A 13952-nucleotide genomic window follows, 5' to 3' on the forward strand; every position below is an offset into this window, starting at 1 on the left:
AGGCAGCAAAACAACCCCAAAACATCATTGAACCTCCACCATATTTCACTGTAGGTAATGTGTTCTTTTCTTTGTAGGCCTCATTCTGCTTTCAGTAAACAGTAGAATGATGTGCTTTACCAAAAAGCTCTATCTTTGTCTCATCTGTCCACAAGACGTTTTCCCAGAAGGATTTTGGCTTACTCAAGTTCATTTTGGCAAAATGTAGTCTTGCTTTTTTATGTCTGTGTCAACAGTGGGGTCCTCCTGGGTCTCCTGCAATAGCGTTTCATTTCATTTAAATGTCGACGGATAGTTCGCGCTGACAATGATGTTCCCTGATCCTGCAGGACAGCTTGAATATCTTTAGAACTTGTTTGGGGCTGCTTATCCACAATCCGGACTATCCTGCGCTGACACCTTTCATCAACTTTTCTCTTCCGTACATGCCCAAGGACATTAGCTACAGTGCCATGGGTTGCAAACTTCTTGATAATGTTTTGCACTGTGAACAAAGGCAAATCTAGATCTCTGGAGATTGAGTTGTAACTTTGAGATTGCTGATATTTTTCCACAATTTTGGTTCTCAAGTCCTCAGACAGTTCTCTTCTCCTCTTTCTGTTGTCCATGCTTAGTGTGGCACACAGACACACAATGCAAAGACTAAGTGAACTTCTCTCCATTTGATATGCTTTCAGGTGTGATTTTTAAAGGTGAGTTTAAAAGGAGCATCACATGCTTGAAACATCTTATTTTTCCACAATTTTGAAAGGGTGCCAATAATTTTGTCCAGACCATTTTTGGAGTTTTGGTGTGACATTATGTCCAATTTTCTTTATTTCCTCCCTTTTTCGGTTTAGTTCCAATACACAGAAAGGGAATAAACATGTGTATAGCAAAACATGTGTTACTGCAATCCTTTTCTGTGAGAAATACTTCATTTTCTAGAAAAATTTCTGGGGTGCCAACATTTACAGCCATGACTGTATGAATTCCTTCACCACCCCCCCCCCCCCCATTCAGTGGCATCTCCATGCCACTTCAGCAGCCATACTGTCAAATACCAATCTTTCCTTTTGCTTATTTTCCTATAATGTCAAAAACTTTTACAGTAAAGACTGTCAATCCTTTTGTCACTCCACTTTTTATTTTTTTCATCTTGTTAATATTTTACGTATTAATCTAATGTTTTGTGCTCTTTATGGTGTTTACATGATGTAGACAGTTGTTCTACATCATCTAGCAGGGTTCCTGGCTGCTTAAAGGGGTACTCCGGTGAAAACCTTTTTTTTTTTTTTTTTTAAATCAACTGGTGCCAGAAAGTTAAACAGATTTGTAAATTACTTCTATTAAAAAATCTTAATCTTTCGTGTACTTATTAGCTGCTGAATACTACATCGGAAATTTTCTTTTTGAAACACAGAGCTGTCTGCTGACATCTCTGTCCATTTTAGGAACTGTCCAGAACAGCATATGTTTGCTATGGGGGATTTCCTTTTACTCTGACAGTTCCTAAAATGGACAGAGATGTCAGCAGAGAGAACTGTGCTCATGATGTCAGCAGACAGCTCTGTGTTTCAAAAGGAAAATAATTTCCACTGTAGTATTCAGCAGCTAATAAGTAATAAGTACAGCTAATTAAGATTTTTTTTTAATAGAAGTAACTTATAAATCTGTTTAACTTTCTGGCACCAGTTGATTTAAAAAAAAAAAAAAAAAAAAAGTTTTTCACCGGAGTACCCCTTTAATGCTTGTTTAGCATTTATGCCATTTACCCTTATTTTAGTCTCTGTCGGCTCTTCAGGTCTGAATTTCTATTTGAGGAAATTATGAGGCATCTTATTTTCTTGGCAGGGTTTGGACAGGAAAAACAGGAACCATTTCTGAGCCTCTCTGAGGTTTTCCAAGTCATTTTAGAAGAATTTTTCATGGGAGTTCCTTGGCAAAGACTCCATGTCTGTCTCGCTATACTGAGCGGGCCACAAACACTACGTTGTTTTATCACTGTCTGGCACAAAGAATACCTCTGCAGCTGGAGAGCACTGCCCCACATAAACATGTCCCCTGTCACCTGGACTATACACTTTCTATGGGCTTGGAAGTTCCCACCAGTGCTTGTGTGTTTAAGGAATTAGTAGAGGATATTTGCCCTCTCCGTTTTTTATCTCCCTTTTATTCAAAGTCACAAGTCAAGTCCATTACATCCACCATTCACAAAACTGCATTCCGTAGCTCCAGCCTGTGAGAACGGGAATGCAAATCAGTCTACCAAAACACAGGTCACGCTGGAGCCCAGAGGGGATTGGATGTAAACAGCTTTACTACCCAGTTAATGCACGCTGTACTGTAAACAGCACTCCATGGTCCCAAATGACCCCTGGAAGAAAACCACTTCTCAATCACGTTTGCCATTTCCTACAGTGTGACTGCAATCCATGTTCCTTATGCCAATGACAAACAAATCACAATACAATTCTGAACAACAAAGTGGTGTGAAAAAAATACTACAAAATTTAAGAGTACCTGTCACCATATAAAACTTTTACTATAGTGTACCTTGTGTAATTAGCAGACACTTTCCCATTCACTTGCTTTTAAAATTATCAACATAAATATGTTTCAAATATAATATAAAAAAATGGCCATTAGGTGGCTCTGTTCTGTTCCCTGCCACAATTAATACAGTGAGTTAGGTCTCCTCCCGGCCTGGCAGGAGTCCGAACTCAGGAAGCGCATCTCTCCACGGAGCTGGATTGTCAGCTGCACAGAAAAGTGAAAGCTCCACAGATTCTCACAGAAAGCCACACAGACTGACAGCTGAAGGAGAGCCTCACTGAATACTGCTCAGACTGAAACATGCACAGAGGTCTTCTATTCATCACAATGCTGCAACAACATAAGGGCGAAAGTGGCCCCCAGCAGGTTTCAGTGACGTCATGCCTGCTGGGAAACGCCCACTTTCTCCTGCTTGGAAATTGCACTATGCAAGCAAGAAGAAAGTTACACAGCTTTTTAAAGCTATGAAATAGTTTAGAGGGCAGAAGGGGTGTTAAGAGTAGTTAGGGAACATAGCCTGAGGTAGTTGCGAACAGTTTATTTGGTGACAGGTACTTTTTAATATATGGTATACACCTATTGGGGGAGATTTATTAAAACCTATCCAAAGGAAAAGTTGTTGAGTTGCCCATAGCAACCAATCAGCTCGCTTCTTTCATTTTTCATACGCTTTTTCAAAAATGAAAGTAGCGATCTGATTGGTTGCTATGGGCAACCCAGCAACTTTTCTTCTGGACAGGTTTTGATAAATCACCCCCATAATGTAGGCCAACAGTCTCCAAGCTGTGGCTCTACAGCTGCTAGGAGCTGTAATTCTGCAAGTTTCATACTACTTATATAGGTTATCCTGAGCATAGAAATAATCTGTTAGCAATTTAACCATAGATGTAGATATGAAAAGGATATGAAAAGTCATGAACCTACCGTAACACATGACAAAGTATTGCTTGGCAAGCCTCAACAATGAGTACAATTTTTTTTTTCAGGGTTGAGGGGTCTTGCTTCGACTAAAATAATGATGGCCTAACCTCAGAATAGACCATCAATATGACTCGGGCCACCACTAATCAGCTGACGGAAGGGGCCATGGCACTCCACTCTTCATTATTTTCCAGGCAGAGTGCTTTACCTTTAACAGTAGCTGTGCCTGGTATTGCAACCATTGAAAGCACAGTCCCATTAAAGTACATAGAACTGATAAGCAATAGGAGGCACAGCCACAACTAAAAACTTATGATACAGTGTCTGGTAAACTAAAAAAAAGGGAATGTCCTGTTTGCTGGAGGCCCCTCAGTCTGCTTATGGGCAGGGGTTACAGGAGTAAGACCCCCCCAATTGATCTTATAGGCCACCATTAATAGTTTTCCCAGGAAAACCCCTAAATGCGCATGTTATTTTTTGGAAAGAAACTCTGCAGGTCCAGCTACCACTCTGCAATCTAGAAATGCCCAATGATTTTCACAAATACATTCCTTGCAGCGGTAAAGTTTGAAGAAGTCAATAAAAGTTCCCTGTAGACTTCAAATGATCAGATAGTTGTTGAGGGAAGGTAAAATGTCAGATGTTTAAAGCAGGCAGCCCCCTTTATGAAACAGATACAATCTGAGGTTAGATTTAAGTGAAATTCTGAAAACCATATTACTAAAATGTCTTTAACCACTTAACATGATGCAAAAAGTCAAGTAACACACAAATGTCTTTATAGATGACTAGATATAAAATATTGTCCAACCAGAGGTATTATCCATGAGAGGTGAAATACTGTGTCCGCACAAAGTGGTGCTTTCTGGTCACTCATTAGAAAAAGGAGACACTCAGGCTTTGTGCTATGTACGAGACTTATCATAGACAGAGTGTCCCAAGTCTGTAATGTGCCAATATTTACAGGAGTGAGGACATCATTCACTACAATGAGTGTGATTGCCAAATCTGTAACTGAGTACAATGAGTGCTGTAGCAAGAAAATGTTAAAAGAGCAAATAAACCCATCATTGCAAGCTGGCATATAAAGCTAAGGAGTTTTCCTGAGCTAATTCATGTCCATTAATTATGCAGGACCAAATCCTCAAGACAGAGACCCTCAAGCTTTGTGAAAAGCTACCAAAGCTGCATAGTTAAAGGGGCTGTCCAGTGAAATAAAAAAAAAAACTGTATATGGTGTCAAAAAGTTAAACATATCAGCATACTAATATAACGTTATAAGTCAAAGTGCAAAGATCTTCAATTATCAGTGGGGATGTCTCTCTTAAAGCTGTCATGTCCTGGCTGTGAATGCAGAGAGGTCTCCTTTCCTAGCTCATCCCCTCCTGTCTGCTCAGGGACAGACCATTGATGTGAAGAGGGAGAGTTAAGATCACTGCTCAGTAGATTTAAAGACAGCATGAGGCATTTCTCAGATAAGAGAGCAGTGAGCCTGAACTGATTGAAACTACCCAGACTGAGAGAAAATCTTCTTTCTGCCTTAAAATCTAATGAACTGAAAAATGAGCTCAGCCTATATGGAGAGATCTGTGCAGTATGGATAAAAACAGTATATTAGTAAGATTCTTCATTATACTTTTTGACACAGGTCGTTGCTTTTGCCAGACAACCAATTTTAGTCTAATGAGAGCCTTCAAAGCAAACCCTGCTAAAGGAAAAGATCTACTGTATTCGTTTTATACAAAGTTGTTAATATATGACAACTATCAAATCACACAATGGTTGGCCAATCAATACCAATTCCAGCATTTACATGCACATGTTTGTTTAACCCCTTAATGACCAAGCCCATTTTCACCTTAAGGACCAGGCCAATTTTACTTTTGCGTTTTCGTTTTTTCCTCCTCGCCTTCTAAAATCCATAAGATTGTTTTTTGCGTGACCAATTGTACTTTGCAATGAAACCTCTCATTTTACCATAAAATGTACGGTGAACCCCAAAAAATTTTTTTTAGGGAGGAAATTTAAATGAAAACCCAAATTTTGCACATTTTGGAGGGTTTCGTTTTCACACTGTACAATTTATGGTAAAAAGGATATGTGTTCTTTATTCTGTGGGTCAATACGACTAAAATGATACCCATGGCTAGATACCCTTATATTTTTGTACCACTTTAAAAAAATCTAAAACTTTTTGTACAAAATCAGAAATCTAAAAATCGCCCTATTTTGACCACCTATAACTGTTCAATTTTTCCGTATATAGGTTGGTATGAGGGCTCATTTTTTTTTTGCACCGTCTTCTGTACTTTTTTTAGATACCACATTTGCAGATATAAAACTTTTAGATAATTTTTTATAAATTTTTTTTTTTTTTTTTTATAAAATGTGACAAAAAAGCAGCATTTTTGGACTTTATAAATGTTTTACCTTTATGCCATTCACCGTACGGGATCATTAAGATTATAATTTGATAGTTCGGACATTTACACACACGGCGATACCAAATATGTTTATTAAAAAAAAAATGTTTACGGTTTTTGGGGGTAAAATGGGAAAAACTGATCATTTTTCATTTTTATTGGGGGAGGGGATTTTTCACTTATTTTTAACTTTTTATTTTTACATTTTTCAACTTTTTTTTTTAATTTTTTTTCACTTTTTATGTCCCCATAGGGGACTATCTATAGCAATCCTTTCATTGCTAATACTGTGCAGTGCTATGCATAGGACACAGCACTGATCAGTATTATCATGATCTTCTTCTCTGGTCTGCTCGATCTAAGACCAGAGGACCCTGGGAGATGGCCGGAGCCAGGTGAGGGGGACCTCTGGCCGCCATGCTGGATGATCAGATCGCAGCGGCAGCGCTGCGGGAGATCCGATCATCCAATCAAAGTACCGCAATGCCGCAGATGCCGTGATCTGTATTGATCACGGCATCTGAGGGGTTAATGGCGGACATCCGCGCGATCGCGGATGTCAGCCATTACGGGCGGGTCCCCGGCTGCTACTTGCAGCCGGAACCTGCCGTGTATGACACGAGCACCGTTCCGATACTCGCGGTTATACACAGGACGTAAATGTACGTCCTGGTGCGGGAAGTCCCGCCAAACCAGGAGGTACATTTACGTCCGTGGTCCTTAAGGGGTTAAATTGTGATTTTCTTACCAATACAAGTGGGGTCTAACATTCCAAGTACTACATTTTTACACATCTACCATACTTCTGGGAATTTAGAAAGCTGATCTTGCATTTGGCACTACCCGCTTCCTGCAGAACACTATGGACTTTAATTTACAGCGTGCTTCTGTCACACAATGCAGCAAGGCATGCCAACATGATGGAGTGACATCAACCAAGCTGAATGCAGTTAAAGGGGTATTCCAGGATTTTTTTTTATTTGACTATGCTACAGGGGCTGTAAAGTTACAGTTCATAATATAGTGTCTGTACCTGTGTGTGACGGTTTTCTCACAATTCTTATGTGATTTTCACCCCACTATTTATTTTTAACAGCATTCAAAATGACTGCTTTCTCAGATTTTTCCCAGCTTGCAATGCGGTCGAGACCTGACTCACTAGTCAGCTGATGACAGGGAGCCTGTCTGCTTTAATGGGTGGAGCGATCGCTTGGTGGGAGAGAGATCAATCTGCAACTAATGCAACACCTGTAGGCACCCTGATTGAAAACCACAGGTCTTTTGTTTCAATGGGTGGGGTGGCTGATGGGTGGGAGGGAGGAAAATGGAATTGTGGGATTTGTAGTCAAAAAAAGAAAAGTTAAACAGGAAATACAAGTTCATAAAAAGCTAGCCACAGTATTATGGTAATCTCACAACATAGCCATTTAGCCCAAGACAAGTGCAGATGCTTCCTAAGCATGTCCATTACTGCCTGCCAGGTACATACTAAAATAACCTTATGGTGGATAACCCCTTTAATCAGTGCAAACCTATGCAAGTATTGCTGCACCGATACACTGAGGAATCCAACCAAGAGGCGCATGTGTGACCAAAGTTTGGCAGATCAAGTGGACAAAACCCATAGAAACTAAGGAGGAAAATATATGTGCTTTTAGGAGGCAGGAGAAATGATATCTAGTAAATGGTACAGAATCTAAATTTTTTTTTTAAAAATTACAAATATTTTTTGCTTATTAATGATTTCTTAACCCAACATTAATTTAGTGGGAAAGCCCATTAAAAGCTAAAAGATCAATAAAGTACTCACACAACCTCTCCACCAAGCCCCTGTCATAACCAATTGCTGGTTAATGAACCTTGAGTGAGTTTAGTTATCATGTGATACATCTACCAAATACTATATACTATGGCAGCAGCTGTAAAGAGGCTGACACAACTCTCATAGTGAATGTCACAGTTCATAAGTAAAATAGCTTTTACTGCAGGATTTGATGTTGAAAAATATTTTACAACAAAAACAAGCTTTCATATATTAGTAATATCTATAAAAAGGGTAAACAACCAATTGAATGATTTTAAATGGTTTTCTGTGACTAAAACACTGTTTGGCAGAATCTAGGGCATGTGGCAATCCATGGAGTTTGTTTAGAGACTATTCAACCTAGTACTGAAGTAAAGCTCGATTCTAGTGAGCAACATTGTATCTGCATTATTATATAAGCAAACTCTGAAGAGGCTTTTGCACTCTGAAACAGGAGTCAGACACCCACCAATCAGATATTGGTGGCCTATGTTAAAAATAGGCCATCAATTTTTAAAGGGTTACTCCGCTACCTAGCGTCCGGAACATTGAGTACCGAATGCTGTGTGCGGGCTTCCGTGTTCACGCCCACCCCCTTGTGACATTCCGCCCCCTTCCCATAGACTTTCAATGAGGGGCAGGCCGTGATGTCACGAGGGGTTGGGCGTGAACACGGAAGCCCGCACACAGCGTTCGAAACTCAATGTTCAGGACGCTAGGGAGTGGAGTTACCATTTAAATTTAAAGTACCAGAAAACCCATGTGCCTGGTCTGGATAGGGACATCTAGCACATATCCACTTCTAACTATAAACTTATCTTAATTCTACAAATATGAAAGCATACAATTATGGAAGAAGTTGCCTTTTGCAAAAAAAAAAAAAAAAGAAAAGTCTGGGTGAAATTTAGTGAACTTTTGAAACAATATGAAGCATATGAATACCTTTCATAGAGTCTTCAAAAGTACAGGACTGTGATGGACTGGATATCTCTTTCTTTATGAGAACACTTACAGGAATGGCTGCCAATGGAATACAAGAATTAATTACACATTAGGAAAATAAAACACTAAAAATAAGGAGTGAATATTTCTAAGCCATAGCTCTGTTACATAAAAATATTTTCTATATCTCAGCCCCCTTTGCCAATATCCTCTTTTTTAACACACTATGAGGCCTAGTTCAGATGCAACAGCACAATTCACATACATGCCTACAACTTCAAATCTGTGCCCCTCTTTACCAAAAGCAAGGAGGACCATAGACTGTACAGAAGACTAGGACATAGATCTATAACATGGTTAAAAAATAATACACAACGTAAATCCCAATAAAAGGTCTCTTCACCAGCTAAATTTATAATAAAATGCCCTCAAATTATTAACATGTCTATCTTTTATTTACTATAGATTGTCTTGTATATGTAATGTATTCTGATTCCATCCATGCAGTCAATGGGAATGGTGCAGCACAAGGCCCAGAATACATGGCAAATTGTGATTCACAATTGTAGGTCACTGTGTAGCTTGGCCTATGTAATGTGGTCCTAAAACACAGACTTGGTAAGAAAGCGGTACTTACATGGTTCTGGAGTGTATGTGAAAGGCTGAACTTCATGAGATCGACCTGCATTTGTCACCACAAACATTACAACGGAAACAGGGGAAGTGATATGCTGGTCATGGTAAGGAGGAACCTTCACTATAAGATGATTCTACAGCAAATAAAAATGGAATATATAAACAAAATATAAAAAATGATGCCCTCAAAAACAGTGTAATGCCCCAGTAAGAGTTGAAATTCTGCCCCTGTTGATGTGCTCTCCCTACTCTACTGATGACATTCTGAACCCACTGCATCCTCAGTGGATGGATGCAATGTGTTCTAAAGAGAAGGGTGAATGCATCATTAGGGGAAGTAAAAAGTAGCCAGTGCCAGCGCTGGACTGGGTAAGGAGAGTATGCATCATTTTATTATTTTACACAAATATAGCTTCAGTTCGTTTATTTAAGTAATCAGAGATCCCATGAATGTGTCATATGGACAATACACTCAGAGCATTAAACAGCATTCTTGCCAAATTAGCAGTTGTGTCTCTCCAACCCTGATCTGCTTTACATATGTACAGATTTACACAAAATCGCCCTGAAAGTGCTATGGTACCTGGTGAAATAACTCCATGTCTATTTCAGCTTCAGCTTTCCAAGAATTATCATCTGAAACCAAAAGAAAAAAAAACATGATAAATAAAATTCCACAAAAGTACGAAACAACCCAATTTTTATTGACAATCGATGCTAGGCAAATTCCACAAACAACAAGACATTGAGATGAAACAGGAAAAAAACTGCATCTTGCAAGAAATGACAATCAGGATATTAGCAAATTTATGTTAGCAAAGTAGCACAGCATACATATAAACAGTTATATATAGGGACAAAGGCAAAAATAAGTTGCATGTACAAACAAGAACCGTGAGAAAATCATTTATCCAAAGGTCCAAAAATAAAACAGAGCTTGGGCTGAGACTACGAGGAATATTGCCACCTAGGGTCAAGAAAAATATGGATCATATGAATCACATGGCGCATAAACATGTACAGTAGGCAGTGTTAATGAGCCAATGAGGAGGAATCAATAGCAGTATGGGCGGAATTGTTCAAGACATCCCATATTTAATAAAAGTTTGTGAGACCACCCTCACTGATGATAGACCACCTTATCGTTGGGAATAACAGCTCACCAGCTGTTTCCACATTCCAATAGAGGGGAGAGGGTTGTCCATTCAAACAATTAATTTCCTTGCTAGGGACAGAGTCTCCAGCAAGAAAAGCTACTAGCCAATAAAACGTCATGTGCTCCTGATAAACTATTATAGTCATTATAAATTGGTAGTGAGTTAACACAATAGGGATGATTTATCAAAACCTGTCTAGAGGAAAAGTTGCTCATTGAAACCAATCAGATTGCTTCTTTCATTTTTAACAAGGCTTTGCATAATGAAAGAAGCAATCTGATTGGTTGCTATGGGCAACTGGGCAACTTTTCCTTTGCACAGGTTTTGATAAATCTCCCCCAATGTGCTTTAGCACTTTGTTTATTATTCCGTTCTTCAACCTTTGCACCAAGACTTTTACAAATGCTACATAAAGACTCATTGCCAAAAAGAGTAAAACTAACCCCAAAATGTTCTTTAACTATATAAATAGCAAAAAGGTCAAAAATGAAAGTGTAGGCCATTTAAAAAATGATGAAGAAATTATAAACAGGGATCAGGAAAAAGCAAATATATTAAACAAATTCTTCTCCACTGTATTCACCGAGGAAAATGAAATGCCAGGTGAAATACAGTGTGATAAGGTAAACTCCCCAGTACAGATCACCTGTCTAACCCAGGAAGAAGTACAGTGCCACCTACAAAAAATCAAAATAGACAAATCGCCAGGTCCAGATGGCATTCACCCCGAGTTCTAAAGGAATTAAGTATTGTAATAGACAGACCTCTATTTTTAATATTCAGGGACTCTATAGTAACAAGGACTGTTCCCCAGGACTGGCGCATGGCAAATGTGTTGCCAATATTTAAAAAGGGGACAAAAGGTGACCCTGGAAATTATAGTCCTGTTAGTTTAAACTCCGTTGTATGTAAATTGTTTGAGGGTTTTTCTAAGAGATGCTATTTTGGAGTATATTGATAAAAATAAATGGTTTAAGAGGGATCGGTCCTGTCAAACTAACCTGACCAGCTTTTATGAGGAGGTGAGCTCCAGACTGGACCAGGGGCAATCGCTGGATGTCGTATGTCTTGATTTTTCCAAAGCATTTGATACAGTGCCACATAAAAGGTTGGTGCATAAAATGAGAAGGATCGGGCTGGGGGAGAATGTGTATAAATGGTTAAGTAACTGGCTCAGTGATAGGAAACAGAGGGTGGTTATTAATGGTACTTATTCTGATTGGGTGACTGTTACTAGTGAGGTACCACAGGGGTCAGTCTTGGGTCCTGTTCTATTTAATATATTCATTAATGACCTTGTAGAGGGGTTGAATAGTAAAGTAGCAATCTTTGCAGATGATACTAGACTCTGTAAAGCGCTAAACACAATAGAGGACAGTGCACTGTTACAAATGGATCTGGATAGGTTGGAGGTTTGGGCTGAGAAGTGGCAGATGAGGTTTAACACTGATAAATGTAAGGTAATGCACATGGGGAGGAAAAATCCGGGACAGGGTTATATATTCAATGGGAGAACACTTGGGACGACTGACGTGGAAAAGGACTTAGGGGTTTTAGTTAATAGTAAACTTAGCTGTAGTGACCAGTGTCGGACAGCTAATGCAAAGGCAAATAAAATCATGGGGTGCATCAATAGGGGCATAGATGCCCACGACCAGGAAATAATTCTACAGTTGTACAAATCCCTAGTCAGACCACAAATAGTATAATGTGTACAGTACTGGGCACCAGTGTACAAGAAAGATATAGTGGAGCTGTAGAGGGTTCAAAGACGGGCAACCAGGGTAGTACGGGGAATGGGAGAACTACAGTACCCAGAAAGATTATCAGAATTGGGGTTATTTAGTTTAGAAAGAAGAAGGGTTAGGGGCGACCTAATAACTATGTATAAATATATCAGGGGACTGTACAGAGATCTGTCCCATGATCTATTTAGACCCAGGACTGTATCTATAACAAGGGGGCATCCTCTACGTTTAGAGGAAAGAAGGTTTCTACACCACCACAGACGGGGGTTCTTTACTGTAAGAGCAGTAAGACTGTGGAATTCTCTCCCGGAGGAGGTGGTCATGGTGAACTCTGTAAAAGAGTTTGAAAGGGGTCTGGATGCATTTTTGAAGAATAATAACATTGATGGTTATGTATACTAGATATTTAGGGACAGCATGTTGATCCAGAGATTTATTCCAACTGCCATAGTTTGAGTCAGGAAGGAATTTTTACCTCTAGTATGAGGGTTTTTTGCCTTCCTCTGGATCAACTCAGTAGGGACTCATTAGGGATATAGGTTGAACTAGATGGACTCTGGTCTTTTTTTAACCTTATGAACTATGTTACATGTAACTGAGTGATATTAAAAAAAAAACTCCCCTAGGGGTCTCAGGGCAACTTGTAAATCAACACTTTTTAGGGACTAGTCCTTAAGGACCTCCCTAAACTAAAGACAACCTTAATTGGTCAAATAAAACTTAGCTTTTATTAACACTGTTATATGACAGTGCTCTTAGGTACCATTTGTGATAGTGTTTTAAAATTTCATGCACCAACTCAAGTGATAATTTTTTGTACACTGCTCAAAAAATTAAAGGGAACACTTAAACACCACAATGTAACTCCAAGTCAATCACACTTCTGTTAAATCACACTGTCCACTGAGGAAGCAACACTGATTGACAATCATTTTCAAATGCTGTTGTGCAAATGGAACAGACAACAGGTGGAAATTAAAGGCAATTGGCAAGACACCCCCAATAAAGGAGTGGTTCTGCAGGTGGTGACCACAGACCACTTCTCAGTTCCTATGCTTCCTGGCTGATGTTTTGGTCACCTTTTAATGCTAGCGGTGCTTTAACTCTAGTGGTAACATGAGACATGAGACTATAACCCACACAAGTGGCTCAGGTAGTGCAGCTCATCCAGGATGGCACATCAATGCGAGCTGTGGCAAGAAGGTTTGCTGCGTCTGTCAGCGTAGTGTCCAGAGCATGGAGGCGCTACCAGGAGACAGGTCAGTACATCAGGAGACGTGGAGGAGGCCGTAGGAGGGCAAAAACCCAGCAGCAGGACAGCTACCTCCACCTTTGTGCAAGGAGGAGCAGGAGGAGCACTGCCAGAGCCCCGCAAAATGACCTTCAGCAGGCCACAAATGTGCATGTGTCCAAACAGTCAGAAACAGACTCCATGAGGGTGGTATGAGGGCCCGATGTCCACAGGTGGGGGTTGTGCTTACAGCCCAATACCGAGCAGGACGTTTGGCATTTGCCATAGAACACCAAGATTGGCAAATTCATCACTGGCGCCCTATGCTCTTGACAGATGAAAGCAGGTTTACACTGAGCACATGTGACAGAGTCTGGAGACGCCGTGGAGAACGTTTTGCTGCCTGCAACATCCTCCAGCATGATTGGTTTGGCAGTGGGTCAGTAATGGTGTGGGGGTGGCATTTCTTTGGGGTGCCACACAGCCCTCCATGTGCTTGCCAGAGGTAACCTGACTGCCATTAGGTACAGACATGAGAACCTCAGACCCCTTGTG

At 39.9% G+C, this 13952-nt stretch overlaps 1 protein-coding gene across 14 annotated transcripts in view; it reads right to left on the bottom strand.

Moving 5' to 3' along the window:
- The window catches only part of NFAT5 (nuclear factor of activated T cells 5), a 134083-nt gene that overhangs the window by 33113 nt on the left and 87018 nt on the right, over positions 1–13952 (bottom strand). For 13 of the 14 annotated variants that reach the window (XM_056525913.1, XM_056525928.1, XM_056525916.1 and 10 more), the window contains 3 exons: positions 9845–9897; positions 9263–9395; positions 8626–8703 (listed from right to left, as the gene is read on the bottom strand). In XM_056525913.1, coding sequence (XP_056381888.1) covers positions 8626–8703; positions 9263–9395; positions 9845–9897 — 264 coding nt within the window. The remainder of the gene's footprint in view (positions 1–8625; positions 8704–9262; positions 9396–9844; positions 9898–13952) is intronic. The other variant, XM_056525914.1, reaches the window with a different exon arrangement.

This window comes from Hyla sarda, chromosome 6 (genome assembly GCF_029499605.1).
Source record: "Hyla sarda isolate aHylSar1 chromosome 6, aHylSar1.hap1, whole genome shotgun sequence".
Taxonomy (NCBI): domain Eukaryota; kingdom Metazoa; phylum Chordata; class Amphibia; order Anura; family Hylidae; genus Hyla; species Hyla sarda.